Source organism: Danio rerio, chromosome 25 (assembly GCF_052040795.2).
Source record: "Danio rerio strain M-AB ecotype USA chromosome 25, GRCz13ab, whole genome shotgun sequence".
Classification (NCBI taxonomy): domain Eukaryota; kingdom Metazoa; phylum Chordata; class Actinopteri; order Cypriniformes; family Danionidae; genus Danio; species Danio rerio.
In genome coordinates this window covers 27,476,815-27,490,952 of record NC_141045.1, presented here as the reverse complement: position 1 = coordinate 27,490,952, position 14,138 = coordinate 27,476,815, and the positions used below count along the sequence as shown (strand labels likewise).

At 40.1% G+C, this 14,138-nt stretch overlaps 1 protein-coding gene across 3 annotated transcripts; it reads left to right on the top strand.

Annotated features, from left to right (window-relative positions):
- The first annotated feature begins 316 nt into the window (after window positions 1–316).
- On the top strand, window positions 317–3,043 carry LOC147837841 (uncharacterized). 3 transcript variants are annotated; one of them, XM_087312733.2, is made up of 6 exons: window positions 318–1,024; window positions 1,111–1,581; window positions 1,977–2,146; window positions 2,257–2,511; window positions 2,592–2,837; window positions 2,917–3,043. In XM_087312733.2, exons 1-6 carry the CDS (start codon window positions 364–366, stop codon window positions 3,013–3,015), a joined length of 1,902 nt encoding a protein of 633 aa, XP_087168859.1. In that variant the 5' UTR covers window positions 318–363; the 3' UTR covers window positions 3,016–3,043. The 3 variants fall into 3 exon arrangements, with proteins under 3 accessions (XP_087168860.1, XP_087168859.1, XP_087168858.1); XM_087312734.2 differs by having other exon boundaries at window positions 317–1,024; window positions 2,257–2,837; XM_087312732.1 differs by having other exon boundaries at window positions 2,592–3,043.
- Window positions 3,044–14,138: the final 11,095 nt, after the last annotated feature.

Here is a 14,138-nt window from a genome sequence, read left to right as displayed (position 1 = left end):
AACTCGAGTCGTGACAAGAGAGAGAGGTGTCGAACCGCTGACCGGGGCAACGATGAAGGGGCGGTGGGGTGAATTGTTTAACGGGACACCCCCTCTGGTTCCTTTGAAAAGGGGGGAAGGGAGTGAGGTGGACACCCCTCTCCCCCCTACTTGAGAAGTCGTAACAAGAGAAGGCTTGAACCGAATGGATCTCCGTAGGGCATCGGCTTACACCTCCTGGTGCGGGGGGGTGTCCTTCCCCTTTAAGAAATACGGGTCCACCAACGTCATGACGCGGAAGTGGACGCCGCCTCCGGCCGCTTATTAACCGCCGCACGTGGCGTGCAGGCCCCTTTCCCCCTCTGCATTGGCTCTGGCACGGTCATGGCTGAATGTGCCCTATGCTTCAACGTCTACAGCCGGCTTGCGCCTCACCTGACGGCCGTTCACAAGGTGGCCAACTCGGACGAGAAGCGGCTGCTTCTCGCGCTGGCCGCCGGCCGCGTGGACACGCGGAAGACACCGTGCCCGGTCCCGGGATGTCGCCGGACGCCAGCCCGCCTAGACAGGCACTTGAGGCAGCACGCGGAGCTCTCGACCTCGGGAAGGAAAGAGGCTATGGGGAGGGCGAAACGCCGGAAAGTAGCTCGGGAGTTGCAGTGGCTGCGGTCCACCCAGCCTGCAATCCCTGTCGTGTCCCAGCTAGCATCGTCCTCCGAGGGGGAGCGGGACTCGGAGGACCCAGAGGCCGGCCGCCCGTGCGCCGACCGCGGCTGCAGGCGCGCCACCGAGCGCATACAGGCTCAGCTCACGGACCTGGGGAAACAGGTTACCAAGATGCGGTCCACCCTGCTCCAGATCACACGCCTCTACCGGGAGCTGAGGAAGGGAGAAGGGGGGAGAAGGAGGAGGAAGCGGGCGAGGAGAACCAGGTCGCCTCCTGCACCACCGGCTCCCGGGCGAGGCGCGGCCGGAGGTCCGACGCCCCCCGAGCCTCCGGAGGCTTTGGAACCCTACCCGTTCCCGGACCACGTCCCCGCGCTGAGTTGAGTATATTTCAGGCACGTCACTGTCGCTCTGCTGGGTGTGTGGCTTCGGGGAAGTTGACTCTTGGTTGTGCTCGTTCCACAGACCTTCTCTTGGGGGAGTTCGAAGGGTACCAACTGGGCAGCGAGCCCACCCCCCGCCTGCGGAACAACGTCACTTCGAAGCTGGGGAGAATCAAAGCCTTCCTTGGTTACATGGCCAGGGGCACCGCGGAGCCAGGGGACTTCCTCTTCCTCAACCAACCAGCCCGAATCCGAGCGTGGGCCGCCCGGCTAGGTCAGACGCGCATGGCCGAGCCCACCAGGCAGCACTACCTGAAGAACGTGGCTCAGTTCCTAGACTACCTCTCGGAGACGCCGCCGGCCGCCTGTCAGCTCTCCAGCACGGCTCTGGTTCTGATTCGAAGGGAGGTCAGAGCCCTCATCCGCGGCATACGCCGGCGTGTCGTCGTGCACGAGGTAAGGACCAAGCAGGCGAAGGAAAGCCGACTGATCCCCAAGGCCAGCCTGGTGCGCTGTCACCGGACCGCTGGGAGGAAAATTCCCGCCCTGCTAGGTAAGCAAGCCCTTCCGCCGTTCCAGCGATTCCCCCTGTTCGTTCTTCCGGGGCACCAACAGCCCTTGGTTCATCCAGCCACGTCTGTCTGCCCCTCTCCCCCGCGAATGGGACTCATTCGGGGGGGAAGGGGGGCAGACCGACGTGGCTGGATGAACCAACAGCTGCTGGTGGCCCGGAGAGGAATTGTGCGTTTCTTCTTCAGGGGCACCAGCAGTCCATGAACTGCTGGTGCCCCTGAAGAAGAAACGCACAATTCCTCTCCGGGCCACCAGCAGCTGTTGTTTGAGCTGCTGGCGCCCCGGAGAACAAGTCACCAGCAGCCAAGAGCTGTTGGTGACCCAGAAAGGAAATAGAACCGTCGGTGGTCTAATCTGTCTAATGTCCTTCACCAGATAGCCTCGAATCCAACCCAAGCACTAGGCAACAGTGGCGCTTCTATGGCTTTCTGACTGGCTACCTAACCTCCATCTCTGGGCACCGCTGTGGAGTCTTCCAGAATCTCACAATCCAGGAGGTTGAAGAGGCCTCCAGAAGCCCCGACGAGTCTGCTTATGTCATTAACGTGAGTATGGCGCAAGTAAGGTGGGGGTCACCAGTAGCATGCTCTCTCTCTCACTCACTCACTCACTCACTCACTCACTCACTCACTCACTGCTTGTTCTCTGATGGCAGATTACCACTCACAAAACAAACAGAGCCTTTGGGGCGGCTCAGCTGTCCCTAAACAGGGAGGAATACAGCTGGTTCCGCAGGTTTTTGGCGCTGCGGGCTGGTCTCCCCGGAGGGAGCCAGGCTACCTATTTCTTTTTCACTTCCAGAGCCAGTCCTTGTCGGACCCTGAACAAGTACTTTCAGTCTGCTTGGCTCAGTATGGGCCTTCCAGGCAAACCCACCTTTACTGACGTACGCACTGCGATCGCGACTCATGTGAGTAGGCATTGTGACGCCCCTGTAACTACCAGCGGCGGCTTCTATCCTAATCAAGCTTCTGTCTCTCTCCGACGCAGGCAAAGAATGCACACTCTTCAGAGGATCGCCGCAAGGTGGCGCAATTCATGTGCCATGACACTTCAACCTCAGATAAGTTCTACGCACTTCACCTCGGACCTCTCCAAGCACGCGAGCGCCGCAGACTCTTTGAAAGGGCCCTGGTGGAGGAGGAGGAGGAGGAGGAGGAGGATGGGGAGGCAGCGGGCACTGAAAGCCCCCCGCGGAAAGGGCGCAAGAGGACGGAGACTTCCGTCTCTCCCCTGGTAAAAATCACATTCTCTTTGGCGTGGACAGCAGAACGTGTGGCATTGGCTAACTTCCCTTTATGTGTCTCTTTTCCAGGAGGGAACCAGCAGGAGGACGCTGCCATGGCGCCCTGCCAAAGGGAAAAGCCAGGGCGCTCGCCCGCTCGAACAAACAGAAGACTCTGAATCGTCCTGAATAAATATTGTACAACTTAACGGTCAAATGGTGTTCAGTGTCTTCATTATTCCTTTTATTTATTATCTGTGTGGTAAAAGTAAATTCAGTGGGGACAAAAATGAGCCCTGTCTTCTTAGTTCAACGCTGTATGCCTGCTGCGTCCAGGTCCTGCCTTGGCTACGTTCCGATTGGGACAGATTAGCCCTAACTTGTGTGTTAAAAGTGTCACGTGGGATGCCCTCGTCCAGGTTCTGCCTTGGCTACGTTCCAATTGGGACAAACTATCCCTGCCTTGAGTGTTAAAAGTGACTCGCGGGACGCCCCCGTCCAGGTTCAGCCTTGGTTGATAGCTCATAGGGAGAATGAATCCCTTTTCCAGCACAAGGGGGTGATGGGCTGGACAAATCTGTCCAGGTCTGCAAATGCTTTGAACGCCCAGAAGGCCTTGAGTCCAATTCTGTATATTAGCAAGCTTCTCCCGGGACAGCTCGGTCCTTAGAGATGCATGAATAGGTCAGGACAGGGCAGCTGTGGAGTGGAGGTTAACTTTATGGAGGTAGTAGAAAACCCCCTCGCTGGTTTAAAATTCGTCTTTTCTTCTTGACGTTGATTTTTTGATCGGCAGTAATTTTAATCTCCTTTTTTCTCTTTTTGAGTTTCTGATGTTGGTTAGCTGTTAAAGGTATAGTCCCGTGTAGTACGTTTAAAGCAACTTCGCAAAGCGTTAATATGAGCTCATCGGAGGATGATTGTAAAATAGCACGTCGCTGCTTTGGTGTTGCTTTATATAATAGTTTTAAAAGGGGTAAATTTCTGCAAAGTCTCACACTCATTTTCTTATCTGATACCGCGTTTCAGAGCTTTCTTTTTCTGCACATACACAACCGGATACTCTGAAAGCAGAGATGTTCTGAGGCGAAACTTTTCTGGTGTTCTCGCTTTAAAGTCTATTAGCAAATAACCGTATGGTATTTTTGTAGCATCCTCATAACATTCCATGAAAAATTTCCCGCTCTGCGGGTACATTTGACGACCTAAAATTGCAATCTGATTTTTATCTCGTGGGTTTTTAAATAAAATTATATAGTTGGCATTAAGGCTGATAGTCCTGATGGCTTTGCCTTGACAGAAAATATTCTGAAGAATTAATATGACAGATACAGAATTATGATGAACAAGTTGAGTGAATGCTTTCTGAACCTGTTCATTATTAGATGACTCAGCCATTACATCATCAAAAAACAGTAAAGAAATTTTATTTGCAGGCAGTAAATCAATCAAAGACTCAGGAATACCTTCAATAAACTTTATATTATACAATGACATCAGTTCACTGTAAATATTCTGCCAACATGAATACACAAAAACCACATTATCAAATTTCACATTGAGCATTTTGTCAGAGTTAAGCAATAACGTTTTTACAAAAAATGTTTTACCACTGTTACTGGGCCCCGAAATAATACAGGAAAAGGGGTGTTCCAAACGTACATCAAAAAAATCTTCATCATCATAAGCATTGTACATAACATTAGTACCCATATGGTAATGTGGTGTAATTGGGTAAGAGAACACGTTTGTTGTAAACCACTTGGAATCTTTTCTTTAATGACCTGTTGTGCAAAGTAAACTTTTTTTTATCCCTAACAATCGTGTTTGTGATTGCTACTAGCTGTGACACTTCACCCGCTGTTGTATATTTTTCTACCAGACACGTCAGATTTTTTAACGTAATCTGCTTAACGTTTTCAGCATTCAGGGTGATTCCTTTAGCCTTAAGACATACTTTCCCTTAACAGTTCTGTATCCATACGTTTTAGGACCGGATGCAGAAAACTCACAAATTGAATCATCTGGACCCACTTCATCAGATAGATCACCCAGGAAGACACCTGTTTCAGGTTGCCATTCATTGGGTTTTGATACATATATAATACTATCTGTATCAGTGTATAGTACACGTTCACCTAATTTATCAAGTTGTTTATATAACTCCAAACGCCCGTAGGCTGTAACAAAACAACCTATGAATACATTAACATCTTTTGTTTGACAAGGCACATCATCTGGATAGCACCACTGGATCAATGCGACTGAATCTGAAACAAATGAGAAATGTTTCACTATGCGACCGTTTCCAAAAATGAATCTGGCAAATTGTTCAGGATCTCTTATTAATTCTGAATATGTAAAATTATTTTTAATGGCGAACCTCCCCCACAAACTGTTCAAAAAGACCTTGGATACTTATCTACGTGCATGATTTAGACATATTTTTTCAAGTTCAAGCTCGACTCTCTCTTTTTCAAAAAAATTTTCGACAAAAAATTTTTTTTCTTCCTCCGTCACTACATTTGGGGGGAAGCCAGATGCTTCTTGTTTGATTTTTAGGAATGTATTCACATAATCACTGAATAACGTGTCTGATTTTTCTGGAAAATGCCACACTTCATCAATTTTAATCACTCTATAGCCTTTCTGAATGGCTTGGTGTAGCTCCGCAGTAACCCACGTTCCATGTAACGCACGTTCTTCGTCAGTGTGTGTACAACTTTCTTCAAGTTGTTTTTCAGCACAAGTTCGACGAAACATTAATTTCTTATTACACCTCATAGGTAAAACTGGATGAAATAAACCCCGTGGTGGTAAAACTGATGCCTTGACAATCCCGAAATAATTTTCAATCGGTTCAAAGTCTTTTAAAATTATTGTTGGATGTCCAATCGGAAATTGTCTCTTTGTTTGCATGCTCGGATATAGAGAGACGAAATCGACGTATTTGATCGTCTCGTCATCTTCAGTTTTATGATGTAACTTTAACGCGTTAGTCCTACCACCAAAAAGTGCATCTCTCGGGTTAAGCCGCTTGGTTGCGCTGTAGGTTTGCATAAAGGTTATCACAGCAGGGTCATTGTTCTTAGCGTCTGCCCATTCACACCCCCAGATGTATTCAACATTCAAGCCATGAATTTTTTCTAATGTTTCCAGTTTATGATCAGTCTGCGCTCGGAGTGTTGCGAATGTAGCTTTTTTAATAAAAGGGTGTCGGTCGTGTGGGTTAAATTTACAACAATGCCCGTGAAAGTAACAACCTAGATATTCTAACGCAATTTTAACACCATCTTTCTCATAAAATCCATCCAAAAAGTATGGTCCGAATTGAATTTCGCCTGTGTTTAACGCATGCTGAACATCAACACCTCTGGTTTTACTAATGTATTCCAACCATTCAATTGATTCATTTGAAAAAGACTTGAACTGGTTAATGTAAGCTTTGTCGTGTGTTAAAGCTATTGTGTCTCTTGTCAAAAAATTTGTTTTATAGATTTTCATAGCGCAGCTAGGGAGTGTATTAGTTGAAAACGGGTCAATTCCGGTACATTCTAACAATGTTTCTCTGAATTTCATACACGCTTCTCGCAGTAAAACCACATCGTTTCTGCAGTACAGCGCAATCTCTTTTTTGAAATCAAATATTTGACCACACACTTCATTGTACCACGAGTCAAATTTAGCTTGATCGTCCGCACTCATCATGTCATAATCATAATAACATTTTGGTGGATAGGGGCCAACATAATTCAAATTTTCTAATCTATTGAATTTGTGTGGGAAAAACCCTTTTTCAGTTGTAGTAAGATTGAAAGCAGCGGTTGTTTTTGATAGTTTCATAGCTAGAAAGTTATAGCTGTCTATGAATCTGATTTTGAATGCTTTATCATAAATAAAAATTAGTCTACCCCCTCTCATTATAATTTCGGGCGCAAGACCGACGCTGGAGAAATATTCCAATAAAATATAAGAGTCAAAGCCTGAAGCATTGTGTGCTATAAATGTGTAGTTTGCGTATTTCGGACGTCTAAAATACTTCACTAGACGCTCAACGCAGTCCAAGCCTTCGGCTGTAAATTCTTCACCGTCGTACGTGATTGCACAAACAAAGTTTGCGATGTGTCGTTCATTTTCATACATGGTTTCAAAATCATAAAATACATATTTCTCACTTATTTCATCCAGTTCGATAGGTTGAATATAGCAATTATGTTCGTCATCGTTCATTATAAATTCATTACAATGAATACAACGTGTTGGCGCGCATTTGTGGTGGATTAATTTACCCCCAGATAATTTGGCTCTGTAAACTCTGTGGCATTTGTCACAAAATTTTATCAGTTCACACTGTGATCGTCGACCATCGGCTGTCTTTTGTTTATGCATCTCATAGCAAAAATCCGATTTACACAATCTAGAGCAGTCCAAGCACCTGAATGTTTTTTTCGATTTACTGAAACTAACACATTCGGGGTTATTGCATATGTTACACATGAATTTACATTTGTGTTCTCTTTTGTCTTTATAACCATGAAAACAAAAATCACATACATAGGATGTTCCTATGAAACTATTCAATTTCTTTATCATATAGTAGTGATTATCGAATAGATACAGATGTACTGTTCTAGGGTGCAAATTGTCACTGTTTTTGTAAATCTCTAGTTTACCGCTAACAGATCGATGAAAAACAACGATTTTAACATTGAGATGGTCTTCAAATTTAATAATATCACTGAACGCTATTTGGTCTTGTATGCCAAACCCCGCCGAGGTGTGAATGTCTGTCGCTTGTGTTATCAGCTCGTTTTCGGGAGCTTGTGGGTTTAAGAAATAAGCTAGACACATGCTAAAGCAAATGTTGTTTGAGATGTTTATGGGACAAAATAGATTCATTTTATTTTTTCTGATAACATCATTATGTACCAAATCAGTTAATTTTCTACGTACACCACCGTATCTGTTTCTGACAATTGAGACGGACAACTCTAACGGTGCGTCTACCGGTATGTCTATATTACTTTGGAGAGTTTTTTCTATTTCATCAGCAAATGATTCAACACTGTAGTCATTTTCTGGACTTAGTACATAGTTAATATCAGAAGGTAAATCATGCCCCCTCAGAGATATATTAATAAATCCATTCTGCCCAGCCAATAATCTAGAAAACGTTACAATCTCATTTAAAATATCTGTAAAAAGAATATTGTATGCTGCTAGATTGTCTGTGATAATATCACGAAAATTAAGTGTTCTGTGAATTTCTAGAGCATTAAAATTTAGTCTTGGGGTAACTCTAAAACCACCAACACTACCACCCTCTGTAATTAATCTATCGATTTCAATTTGGTTTAACCCCATCTGAGGTAGCGATGGATCATAATTAAACCGATCGTTGGGACCTTGTCCAACTTGTACAGCATTGTTAGGGATTTCTAACCATTCTAATTGGTTATTTATGAAATTCTGAATTTGATCAGTGATGTTAAGATCTTGAGGTTGTAACATTTCTAACTGATTATTTATTAACCTTTGTAAATGTTCAATATTGCTTTCATTATCATATCGGAGTCTAGCTGCTCTCTGTGTACCATCATCATCATTATCATTTAAATCAGTTTGACATCTTTTAGTACCCATTTTGAAATTTATTTGAAAAAAAGATTCCAAGGTTTAAGTAACAAACAAAACAAAAGTGTTTTCACCCAGAAATATACAACAGATGAATACAATCAATAAACGTAATAATACGATAATAAAAATAGACTAATTGGGAATAAGTTCAAAAGAAAAACTATAACATCAAATAATCACACAATAATCAAACAATAAAAAAAATCGAATAACAGAAAATAGAAAAAAGCATACATACATACAAATGGTATAATTATTGTTATTTTGTAAGTATCTTGTACATGTCACTTGTCATACGTTGGATAACATTTAATCTCTCACCTAGAAGGGTGACCCCGTTAACAAGTAGCCGTAATTCGTTTCTGTGTTCCTCTACCTTTTCTGGTACACCGAAAATGTACTGAAAAAAATCTTGAAACCGTTGTTGGTTTTCCTCGTGACAGCTCCTCCAAAATAAGGCGCTCTGTGCTAGAACTTCTGCATTCTGATGTTGGAAGTTGACAACACTCTGTAAAATGTTTATAACCAGATCCTGACCAGTTCTCACAGCATCAGTGGTTTCTTCGAAGGTCAGCGCCGCTGAATTCAATCGTAAAACTCGTTCGAAGTTACGGTTTGCCCGGCACATAATTTCATAGTTCAAATGTGCTAGATCTTTCGGTCTAAATAAATCTAAAATTTCTCCTGGTACGTGTTTTTCAATATCACAAGACTCTTCATCATATGCTCCTTCTATCACATTCTCTTCATTCTCATGCCAGAGATCTGCTCCTTTGGATTCGTAATTTTGTTCTAAAAGAAAAAAATATATATAAATTACCTATCGTATGATACAATCATAAAAATGATAAATCATAATGAATATTTAATACATACCTTTCTCTTCGTCAGAATCGTTGTCAGGTTTTGAAAGTATTTTCTTATTCTGGCCAAGACCATATCCAGTGGTTGACCCGTCAGCGTGTCCAGACCTCGGAGATGTTGTCTCGTCCGTGTTCAATTCAAAAGACGCGTCCTCTGTCTGTGTGGCAACAGATCGCGACGAAGTCTCTGACGTCTCAGCGGCTGATTCGCTGACCACCACAACCTCTACCAAATCTGTATCTATTACAGCCTGTGACGTAGTTGGTGGCTCATCACAGCTAAACAGTTGGCCTTCATCAACTAGTAATACCATAAGATAAAATGGAAAAAACAAAATATATTTAACATTCATGCAATAATAATTTATACATAAAAACTAAAAACAGACAATAAATATATATAAAATAAAATAAAATAAAGAATCCACTTACAAATTGTTTCCAGGATCATATCCAATTCGATACCAAAATCGAGATTGTAATCAAATTCAATTGGAGCTAGAAAGAAAAAATAATGAATTAAAAGAATAATCGTAATTTAATGAAATTAAAAAGCTAAATGTAATTAACATAAAATAGAAATAGAAAAGTGGACCTACTTTCAAAGTTGGCAGCCATCGTTGAGTAAATTCAACAGAGTTGAAAAAAAAGGATTCAATGCGTTTTAAAGTCGAAGACAAATGCAGTATGAAAAACTAAAACATTTTCTGCTCAATTTAAGGATGATGATTTGGAGGTTGTCTTCCCCCGTTGTAAAAACGGCAGGGGTTGCTGTTTATGCAAATTCAGTTAATAAAGCACAGTACATGATGTAAAACTTACATATACATTATTTATATATATATATATATATATATATATATATATATATATATATATTACATTTATGAATGTAATTTAGATTTATTTTTACACGGTCATTTAAAACATTCAAAACGTAATAGAATTTGTTTAAATATTATAGATTATTTATTTTTTATTATTTTAAAATGTATGTGTGTGTGTGTGTGTGTGTGTGTGTGTGTGTGTGTGTGTGTGTGTTGTGTTTACACATACGTGAACATGTGTTTTTAAAAAGTGTTCTTTTTGTTTTATATTCTAACAATATCATCAATTTTATTTAATACAAAGTTTAAACAAAGTCAAAAAGTTGTCGATGTGTGGAAAAAAAAGAGTTCTCTGGGGATGGGGGGGTGTAATTTACCAGACACCTATTGTAAATACCTCAGCTTGTATCTGGAGTAAAATGTGTGTGTGTGTGTGTGTGTGTGTGTGTGTGTGTGTGTGTGTGTGTGTGTGTGTGTGTGTGTGTGTGTGTGTGTGTGTGTGTGTGTGTGCATTTGGTGTGGGCTGTGAGGGGGGTGTGAATGTTGGGGAATGTGGGGTTTTTCAAATTTTAAAAAAAGTTGAGAGTTTTTTAAATAATACTAACTAAAAATGAAATAAGGATATGACTACTTTACCAAAGTTAATGAATACATTTATGAACATAGACTTCATGTTTTAGACTTATATGAGATTGAATAGTTTAATTATTGATGTAACTATATCTGTGTTTAACTGTTTACTAACTTAGATTTATGCATTTGCTTTTATAATACACATTAGTAGTGAAGTGGTAACATAGTTTGTATTTACATTAGACAAAGTTAGCTTGTAACTTTGTTTGCACAGCTAGAAACTTGATCAAAACTTAGATTTACTTAGTAACTTATTTAGCAAAAAACAAACACACAAACAAACAAATGATGTTTAAAACAATATAATTTATGTATTCCTAATGAGACAATTATATTTAGAATTTGGTATAAGATCAGTAAATAAAAATTTAAAAGGAAAAAAACACAGATAATTTACTATTACTGAGTTTTTTCTGTGTCAAACCTTTTTCTGACCCTGCCACATGGATCTTGTTAGATGTGGCAGACACCCTGTTGTAAAACACCCAATCTTCCTGTTTTTTTAAATTAGGTTTGGAGAATCTGGTATTAGACTGATAACAGAGAGTGCTCATGCGCGGGGGGTGTGGGTGTGCGCGCGTGTGTGTGTGTGTGTGTGTGTGTGTGTGTGTGTGTGTGTGTGTGTGTGTGTGTGTGTGTGTGTGTGCGTGCATTTGGTGTGTGTGCTGTGAGGGGGGTGTGAATGTTGGGGAATGTGGGGGTTTTCAAAGTTAAAAACAGTTGATAGTCTTATTAAATAATACTAACTAAAAAATGAAAAAAATATGACTACTTTGCCAAAGTTAATGAATACATTTATAAAACATAGTCTTCATGTTTTAGACTTATATGAGATTGAATAGTTTAATTATTGATGTAACTATATCTGTGTTTAACTGTTTACTAACTTAGATTTATGCATTTGCTTTTATAATACACATTAGTAGTGAAGTGGTAACATAGTTTGTATTTACATTAGACAAAGTTAGCTTGTAACTTTGTTTGCACAGCTAGAAACTTGATCAAAACTTAGATTTACTTAGTAACTTATTTTGCAAAAAACAAACACACAAACAAATAAATGATGTTTAAAAAACAATATAATTTATGTATTCCTAATGAGAAAATGTTTTACTCATGGTGGAATTATATTTAGAATATGGTATCAGATCAGAAAATAAACATTTAAAAGGAAAAAACACAGATAATTTACTATTACTGAGGTTTTTTTTTTCTTTCTATGCCAAACATTTTTTCTGACCCTACCACATGGATCTTTGTTAGAGATGCAGGACACCCTGTTGTAAAACACCCAACATTCCTGTTTAAATTAGGTTTAGAGAATCTGGTATTAGACTGATAACAGAAAGTGCGTGCGTGTGTGCGTTTGCCTGTATGTCCGTCTAAGAGTAAATAGGGAGATTCACTTTTTAAAACTGTTACAAAATAAATAATAATTCATTCTATTACATCAAATAACAATGTTAAATGAAAATAACACATTTATTTAAATAATAAATAAAAAAACATACAAAACAATCTAATCTCTTATAACAATATCATAGTATATTGTTTTTATCACATAAATTCAAATGATCATAGTTATCAAATCATTTTCAAACATAGGCCTATTATTTTCGTAAAACTTAGTAAACAAGTATTTGTGAAAAACATTTATTTGTTTAAAATGTTTTATTAACTAGTTAAATTGTTTTAAAACATTTTGTATTTTTATTTTTCAGCATTGGTTTTAACCTAGAACCAATCATGTTCGACCCTCCGCTGTGCCTTTTCGTGATTGGCTGGCTGAATCTGGGGGGTGTGGTTAAAGGCGGAGTTGGAGGCGGGGTTACGTGTGTCTCCTCGTTTCTTATGTTTTAATCATTATGTGTTTGACATCAGGAGAGAGCGGTCGCACTTTTCACTGCTCTCGGATAAGATTTTGATTTTGAGGGTGGTACAGAGGCGGAGTTTGGGGGGCGGTGTCTTAGACTAGTTTTGTCATCATTTCTTCTCTAACAGGCAACGAGTGAGGATCTAAGTCCGGATATTCCTGAAGATCAACTAAATCTTTTTTTTCCTAACTTACTTCGTTTTCTTAACATATACTTACTTTTTTAAAAAACATTTCACTTGCAGTACTTAGGCTACAAGCTGTCGTTTTGTTTAAAACTATTCGACTCATTTTTAAAACTTAAAATGTGTTTTCATTACGTTTAAGAATTAATTTATTTTCTTTATTTAATTATTTTTCTTAACTTTTTAAAAAAATAACTTTTTTACTTGTTTCAAACTGTTTAAAGTCTATCTCAAATCTGGCTGTGTAAGTTAAGGGTCTATGTATGCGCGCGCGCGCACGAAGTTTTCACACCCGCTTTTTTGACAGCTTCCCTCTCCGGAGGGAGAGAGAGAGAGACACGGAATAAACACGGATTTTTATGAGGGTAATAACAATCAATCATCTTGACACAAAGTGCCCGGAAACCTCTCTGTTTTGTTTGATTTTTTTTCAATTACAATTGTCACATTAGTCTTAGCAATAGTCTTTTACTACTTTAAGCTTGGCGCAAGGGTCATTTTGAGGCATTGCGCCACGCTGTTTAAATAGTAAATGCATTTGCGCTCAAATGTGCGTCCATAGGCGTTCAGGTCTAAAAAAGCAGGCGTGTTTTAGCGCGTTGCTATTTTGAGAAACTGTAAATAGTCTGATCCTTAGACCTGAACAAAGTCGGTCTATTGTCTGGCGCAAAGTGCGCCTGGCTTACACACTACACACAAGATGCATACGCAAATATCTTTACATATGAAAAAGATATAATATATTAAGGATATATATATAGGATATAAATATAAATGATTAAAATATTACAAAACATATTAATTTCTAGCCTACATGAATTTAAAAACCACTGCCTTCATACTTTCTTCATCTCGGGAGGCTTTTTTAGTTCATTCAAGTTACTTTTGTATAATGTTATTATTATTAGCAGTATTATTTATTATATCCTTATTTATATTTGTTTCATTAAAAACAAGCTTAGATTTGTCCACCTGTCAGGTTTTAGACCATATGGGGCATAGCAGGTGTATTTGGAAATAACTCAGTATTTTGACCAAACTTTGTTATTAATAATCATTTATTCATTTGCTGGAAATTAGAACTGAATTTAGAAATAGTTTTGAAACAAATCTTTTGGCTTAACAAACAAAATTAATTAATTATAGGCTAATTGATGTCTGTGCGTAAAGGTTTCCCTATCCAAGAGCGAAAGTTAAAGTGATCCATTATCTCTCATTCTCACACAGTAGATGCTCTGTTTAACAGTTTTCTGTTAAAAACTGTCAACTGTTAACTTTTTGCTTGTGAAATGCT